The 7,976-nt window shown below is 39.9% G+C and overlaps 1 protein-coding gene across 1 annotated transcript in view; it reads right to left on the bottom strand.

Annotated features, from left to right (window-relative positions):
• Positions 1–7,976, bottom strand: part of Enpp6 (ectonucleotide pyrophosphatase/phosphodiesterase 6) — a 112,828-nt gene that overhangs the window by 19,977 nt on the left and 84,875 nt on the right. Inside the window, exons 4-6 of the mRNA XM_031342886.1 lie at positions 5,494–5,635; positions 4,927–5,106; positions 1,994–2,131 (exon numbers count right to left, since the gene is read on the bottom strand). Of these exons, the coding sequence (XP_031198746.1) occupies positions 1,994–2,131; positions 4,927–5,106; positions 5,494–5,635 (460 nt within the window). The remainder of the gene's footprint in view (positions 1–1,993; positions 2,132–4,926; positions 5,107–5,493; positions 5,636–7,976) is intronic.

Here is a 7,976-nt window from a genome sequence, read left to right as displayed (position 1 = left end):
CACAAACCTAATTCCACCTTTTACAACAAAAACAACAGGAAGTGACAATTACTTTTTTTAATATATTACTTTGAAAATTAATATTACCAATATATCCAAATCGACTGAAATCCAATAATATGAGGAATTGGAAATTTGATGATTGTCATACAATGATCTCTCTAATTTGATAATTGGAGAAATGTGGAGAGCTGCGAAGCACCACACCTCAAAGATGGCGCTGGCCACCGCCCCCGCCAGTCTGATGGCAAGCACTCTTGAAGTAAACAACTCCTTGTTTGGTTATGGGCTGAGTCAACTGGCTTGCTTCCGCTATGTGGACCTGTTGGATAGCACCACGTGGCTTTACCTGGGTGGCTGACCATACAGTATTTAACCTGTGGGTTGGCTTTCCTCGGGGTCAGAAGATTGTTCAAAGGTTCCTGAATAAACTGCAGGAGAAGAGCCCGAGAGTGTGTTGCGTCATTCTTGCTGGTCGAGGGTGGTCGCGACAGAGAAATAGGTCCAACATTGTAGAATCTATATACGCTGTCAGCTTGTTTGTGACAGTGTCTTGCTTTGTACAACATAAGGGTCTTGAAATCTTGCTTCCCCTATCTCAGCCTCTCTATTAATAGTATTGTTTATTTCATGTTTTTACACTATACTATGGTTTTCAGAACAGCTTATATATTTCAAAGGTATTTATATACCCAAAAGAAACATAGACAACTAACTAGGAAGGTGGCTTGTAAGAGAACAACAAAGAGTGAGACTGAATGCTTTGCTTGACGTCTGTAACTCTTGTATCAATTTGAAGATGACTTTATAAGTTACTCTTTCTCTGAGATGAATGCTTTTCCAAATTATCACAGCTAATGAACCAAATTCTTACCCTCACCTAATGTCTGTGCCACCCTCCAAGCAGAACCATTGTTCATTGAAACAGTTGGTGAATGACTTTATGGATAGACCATCTTAATACCTACACCATTTCTTAAATGAATGTAACCTGTTCTCTGTGGGCTGAGAATGAAGTCACTCACTCAAGTCAAATAGTTTTGACCATAGCAGGAAGTCTATATCCAAAAATTGAGCCTACAATTCATTTCTTGGTGCAGCAGAACTATCAACTCTCAGCTTAGCTATGATGGAGGTAAAATCCTTTGGTGATATGAGGGTCATTGAAGTACAGCCTTATTACAATGAAACCCAGTGTCTAAAAATTGTTCTTATTTTGGGCTTGTACCACAGTAAGAGCCAAGATTTAAAATTCTACTAAATACAAAACAAACAAAAAGACTTTATATATTTACATTCATTTAAGAAAATACTAGTATTGATGTATTGTTTTGAAGTATACAGTTAATATGTTTGGAGTTATTTAAAATTTATATTGAGAAAAATGTATTTTCACTATTGCTATAGACGAGCATCTACATAAGACTGTTAAATTGATTGTTGTTTTATATCAAACAACTTTTATTGTTATAATATTTTATAAATTTTAAAGAATATGACAAAAATACCCTATCAATATGTACTACATTTGTGAATATGTACATCCAAAAAAAATCAATAAACTTTCAAAAAAAAAACCAAGCTGGTAATTTGGGGGCCCGCATCCATACAGTTCTGTTTTCTAGACAGTTCTCTCATGGGTGAGAGCAACACTGGGCTCTCCTGGCTTTCTGCTGCTTAGAGCAACAGCTTCAGCTCACAGCGATGGTTCTGAGCTCAGCTGGGCAGCTTATATGGAAGCTTGAGTAACTGAGTTAAGGCCTATTTCTCACAATGTACAATATCAACAGCCATGAAATCTAAATCTCAACTCTGGATTTGTATCTAAAGTTTGTGTCCACCTAGAATTCTCCTCCAGTCTTTTGATTTTTCTAAACAAGGAAGCAGTGTAGCAAAGCACACCCATGAGAAGAGATCTCAATGACTGTTACTTACCTGTAGGCTGTGGATAGAATTTGAATACTGAGTGGAATGCCATGTATTTTATAATTACCTCTGCTATGAACCACCCTTCATCAGCCACCAAGGTCAAAGGAGAGACAAATTTGCCTTTCTTGTAATAGAACCTGTTGGGTATTGCTTCTTTCTCATACACGGTCATGTGTTCCACTGTGCGGAGTTTGTGATATATCTACAAAGGAAACCAGGAATGAGCTGTTTGAACATTCATTAAGTATATGTTAGATCTGTGAGATAAGAGGAGTATCTATCTGTCTGTCTATCTATCTATCTATCTATCTATCTATCTATCTATAAATTTCTCATGTATGTATTATATGTGTATATTTAATATATACATGTATATGAGCTACATTAAAATGAGATATGGTCTTAATATGTATTTCTGGCTGGCCTAGAATTCATCATGTAGATCAGGCTGGTTTTGAACTCACAGAGTTCAGCCTGTGTCTGCCTTCCCAATGTTAGTATTAAAGCCATCACACCTGGCTATGAGAGACTTTTGTGTAGCTCACAAAGCAAGCTGGATTTATTCAGGAAGATTAAAGATCCATATACCCTCTGACATAAGAGATGGCCCTCTAGGGAATACAATGGAAAGCTCTCATGTGTGTGTACCTGTAGACATACATGTACAGAATAGCCCAGATATACAGCAGAAGAGACACAGCTAAGAGATAACAATGGGAGAGCTAAAGAAGTACTAGTGTAACTCTGGGGTAAGACTCTAGACAGCAGTAGAGATAGATGCAAATATCAGATCATCAGAGATGCATAGGAGACTCTCAAAGATTTCAGTTTGAGCAAAACATAATGTTAAGTAGGAAACACTGCAGAGTCTTATCGTATAAAATTCAAGTAATCCCATAACCATATGAGAAATGGACACTTTTTAGTGGATTTTCTGAGGGAGTAGAAAACTCAGGAGATCTGGGAAGACATTTTAGGAGACCATAGATCATACCAACATTCTGCTTCTATCAAATATGGGGTATCCATCGCAGTGCTCTCCTCTACCACTTGGAAACTTTCTAAGAATTCTTTTATACATAGTCAGTGACTAGTGAACACATTATAAAAGGTATTTGTCGAGACTCTTTGCACTAAAATTAAGTGGCAATTTTGAAAGTGTCCTGACTGACCAAAAGCAGAAAAGATGGGCTCCTTAACTTGACTGCCAGAGTATCTTTTACCCACACACGAGTCTTAAAAGCACTAGGAATTCATTACTAACCACATTGCTAATTTCACAATGAAGTTGTAAAGTCTATCCACACTTTCAATACTTGCAGACACTTAAATATTTGTGGCTAAAATTAAAGTCTGCCTGCTGACATTGGTTTGCTGGCCTTTAGCCAAATCAGACATGTATTCCTTAATGTAAATGAACATAAAATTGTGTTTTAATCTTCATTTCTAATTTTATTATATGTTTTATTCACACATATCTTGAAAATAGTCTTCAGGCTGCTGAGTAGAGAGTTATTGATAGTCCATGAATTAATTTTGTGTATTTGACTAAAACGATGTATGCAGAATACAGAACTATTTTGGATAAGTGAAAAAAATTTGCTGACATACAACAGGCAGATTGTTATGTCCCTCACATGACACAATCATCACCAAATACAGCCCTCTCTTTTGAACCATTACCAACCGCTAGTGACTGCTGGCAATGTTCGGCATGCACATCCTGCTGGAAGACGCTTTTCCCAGCTCGGGAGTGTTGATACCCAAGCTTTCTGGAGGTGTCACATGCCTAAGTGCCAAATTGGGGACAAAGATGATCTTCCTTGCCAGGAAGAGAGATCTGCTTCCCAAGAACCTGCCAGCATGTAACATATTCTTTCCGTTTTCATATCTAGGGAGTTGGTGGGATACTACGTAAACATCACTTCCTGGCTATGGAGCTAAAAGAAAAAAAAGTGACATTTCCCTAGTGGATGGGGAAAGGCTGAAAGCAACAGTGTTGTTGATAACAGGCCTTAAATGAAGGCAAGCAAGGTGATAGTGACACTGCCTATGAGACCAAGAGTCCAGACTCTGGCTCTCTCAGGACCCTCTGGCTAATGGCAACTGTTCATAGGCAACTGTTCTGGCAACATGAAGATGAAAGAAGGAAGAGGTCCCCAGGCTCCTTCTGGATCCCCTGTGGCTCTCGGAAGACAGATGTTTCCTGGCCCATTTTATCTCCCATGGGAGTAGACAGAAGCAGCATCCATGCACTAGGAGATAATGAAGCAGTGTAAACACTAAGTTGTCACTCAAGAGTGTCACCCGTCCCTCATTCTTGCCATCCACTGTCAGCCCTGATTACTGTTTTTTTGGGTGTGTGAACACAGCGTACTGCGTTCCTCAAAGGGGAGTTTTGTTCCTCATCTGCACACTCTGGGAACTTAACCACACCCTCTCGGGATCGTTCTCGTTCGATGGTGCTCTTCATGAGTGGCACATACACAATCTTGGCTGTGATCTCAGTCTGCATCTGTGTACTCCCATGGATTTTAGGACAGCTTGGCCTCACTGCCATGTTCACGTGTGGGGGGAAGAGGGGCCAGACTTTGTCTTTGCCTAGTACACAGCTGATAACCAAGCTGGGATCAGAACCTAGGAGGAGCGAAGTCAGGAGCTGACCCCTTGCATCTCTAATCAACTTTAATCATCTTCGTGTCGCCAGCCTCCTGGTGAAAAGGAATCGGAGGTGGATCAGAGTGGCAGCATCATTCTAAAGAGTCTAATAAAATGATCATTAAATTCAGTGCAGGTAGATGCCGTTATGGAGTATAACATAAAATGGATGACTTTATAGAGGTCACTTGCTCAGTGAGTAGCAAACTTGGTCACCTGACTCCAAAGCCCATGCTCCTAACCCTTTCCCATAATTGATTATGAAAATTCTAGGAAGGAAACAAAGCACTCGGGGCCACTGGGCCCATGTCCCCTCCCCTCCACCACATTGTGCCTTGCCTCAGAGTGTTTCCCTGGGGCTGGCCACAGGCTCACAACGGGCCCTCGGTCTTTCACTTGTTGTAGGTCCTCCAGGCTGATGTACTTGCTCAGCTCAATCACTTTATCCATCCAGAAGATGTCAGTCATCCCGTGGTCAGAGAAAAGGATGACGTTTAGGTCATGCTGCAGGCCTCGGTCCTGTGGGGGTAGAGACAGGCACTTATCACAGTGGTGAAATCTCACCCAAAGATTTCAACTAGATTAAAGAAGGAAGACTGTTAAAATCGGAACCAATATCTAACCCCTATATCCAGGCTCAGCTGATCAATAGACTTACTAACATTCCTAAGAGGCTGGCAGCTCTCTAGTCCAGCCAGGCAATACACATCTAGATCAGTTAAATCCCACTGGTCACACATGAACCCAGGAGTCAGTTGGCACCTATGTGAAAAGTCCTCTCTGAGGGAAGAAGAGTCTCACACATTGACTTAGTAAAAAATTGTTGAAGGAAGAGTGAGGGGACTGTCAGTCATGCAGCAGAAGATAGGAGAAGACACCAGGTCACTTGATCTGGCTTTAGGTCACCTGAATCCACTGGATCATATACTTCAGGACAGTGTCCACAGCTTTGAGGGCATCTTTTCTCTGAGGTGATGATGGGCCGTAGTGGTGGCCTTCTACATCAATGCGCTCATGGTATATGGCTGCTAGATCAGCTCGGCCACTCCTGGAGAGAAGAGAATGAGAGAGCTGCAGCTGAAAGAGACCTCTGTCAGCTTGCTTTCTTATGACCTGCTCACCCTCTATAAAGGTGTGAGAGCCCCCAAATCTGCCCAATGGACCATTCAAATGCACATTTCCACGTAAATTAGCTGGGCGGATACCAAACTCAAGGTTTCTAGTTCAGACTAGCTTGGTGACAAGATTTGGAGAATGTATCTGTTGGCCACCCCCTCTTCTGGTCAATACTGTATTGGCTTTTATGTTCATAAAAGTTGAAAGATGTAAGAAGATCCAGAGCATGATTCTTTTAACTCCCTCCTCCTAGTTGCCAGAACTGACAAGTCAGAAAACCAGATACAACGTTTAAGTAACTACGGAAAATTTTTTGAGGGACTTTCAAGGCATCCTAATCAAATGCTAGACTGTGGGTCTGACGGGCAAGAATAAAAACAGTGTCACCATAGCAACTTTGTTAGCTATACATGGATTAATCCTTAGGATATGACCAGCAGACATACCCCAGCCATGTGCTCTATGGAGACCTAGGACAGGCAACCTTCCATATATACAGTAAATCCTAAAAGTAACTGTACTGTTTATTTTATTTTTTAACTTTTATTGCATTATGATGAAAAAGCTTACATGATTTCAATTTATCTGAATTTGTTAACATTTAAAAACATATTTTAAGTGATTAAATCACTCTCTTGTTTCCCTTTTGTACCCCAACTCCTCCCAGAGGTCCCCCTTCAATACCTACAATATTTTTTGTCATATTCCTTAAAATTTATAAAATAGTATAACAATAAAAATGAGTATTATAAAAGTTGTTTGAAATAAAACAACAATCAATTTAACAGTCTTATGTAGATGCTTGTCTATAGCAATACTGAAAATACATGTTTTTCTCAATATAAATTTTAAATAACTCCAAACATATTAACTGTATATTTCAAAATAATACATCACTACTAGTATTTTCTTAAATGAACATAAATATATAAAGTTTTTTGGTTGTTTGTTTGTTTTGTATTTAGTCGAACTTTTAAAATCTTGGCTCTTACTGTGGTACAAGCCCAAAATAAGAACAATTTTTAGAGATTGGATTTTATTGTAATAAGGCTGTACTTCAATGACCCTCATATCACCAAAAGATTTTACCTCCATCGAAGCTAAGCTGAGAGTTGACAGTTTTGCTGCACCAAGAAATGAATTATAGGCACGATTTTTGAATACAGACTTCCTGCTATGGTCAAAGCTATTTGACTTGAGTGAGTGACTTTATTCTCAGCCCATAGAGAACAGGTTACATTCATTTAAGAAATGGTGTATGCTTTAAGATGGTCTATCCATAAAGTCATTCACCAACTGTTTCAATGAACAATGGTTCTGCTTGGAGGGTGGCACAGTCATTAGGTGTGGGTAAGAATCTGGTTCATTGGCTGTGATAATTTGGAAAAGCATTCATCTCAGAGAAAGAGTAACTTATAAAGTCCTCTTCTTCAAACTTGATACAAGAGTTACAGACGTCAAGCAAAACATTCAGTCTCACTCTTTGTTGTTCTCTTACAAGCCACCTCCCAAGTTAATTGTCTATGTTTCTTTTGGGTATATAAATACTTTTGAAATATTTAAGTTATTCTGAAATCCATAATATAGTGTAAAAACATGAAATAAACAATACTACTAATAGAGAGGCTGAGATAGGAGAAGCAAGATTTCAAGACCCTTATGTTGTACACAGCCAGACACTGTCACAAACAAACAAGCTGAAAGTGTATATAGATTGTACAATATCGGACCTATTTCTCCAATTACCAAATTAGAGAGACCATTGGATGACAATCAACAAATTTCTAATTCCTCATATTTTTGGATTTCAATAGATTAGGATATGTTGGTAATATTAATTTTGATATTAAGAAATTAAGGCCATTTTCTCTCCAGTGAGTTTCTAAGACCGGAGCAGCCAGCTGGGAGGCACAGGCCCCACAATTCGCAGGGGAGTTGCAGGGTGGCAGGGACAGGATCCTCTCAGCTTCAGAGTGACAGAGGTGGATCAGCGATCTTCTCTGCCCCTTCCCTGCAAGTGAAGGGTCTACCTCCAAGGAGCGCCTTAACCCAGAGACTCAGGTGAGAGCTGCCATTTTCTCTCCAGTGAGTTTCTAAGACTGGAGCAGCCAGCTGGGAGGCACAGGCCCCACGAGTCACAGGGACTAGCAGGGCGGCAGGGACAGGACAAGCTTTAGTCAGAGACACTAAGAACATCTAACACCAAAAAATCAAGAGATGGCAAAAGGCAAATGCAAGAATCCTACCAACAGAAACCAAGACTACTTGGCTTC

This window comes from Mastomys coucha, unplaced genomic scaffold (assembly GCF_008632895.1).
Source record: "Mastomys coucha isolate ucsf_1 unplaced genomic scaffold, UCSF_Mcou_1 pScaffold22, whole genome shotgun sequence".
NCBI lineage: Eukaryota > Metazoa > Chordata > Mammalia > Rodentia > Muridae > Mastomys > Mastomys coucha.
Note: the sequence above shows the minus strand (reverse complement) of the source record. Positions and strands in the feature narration are given on the sequence as shown.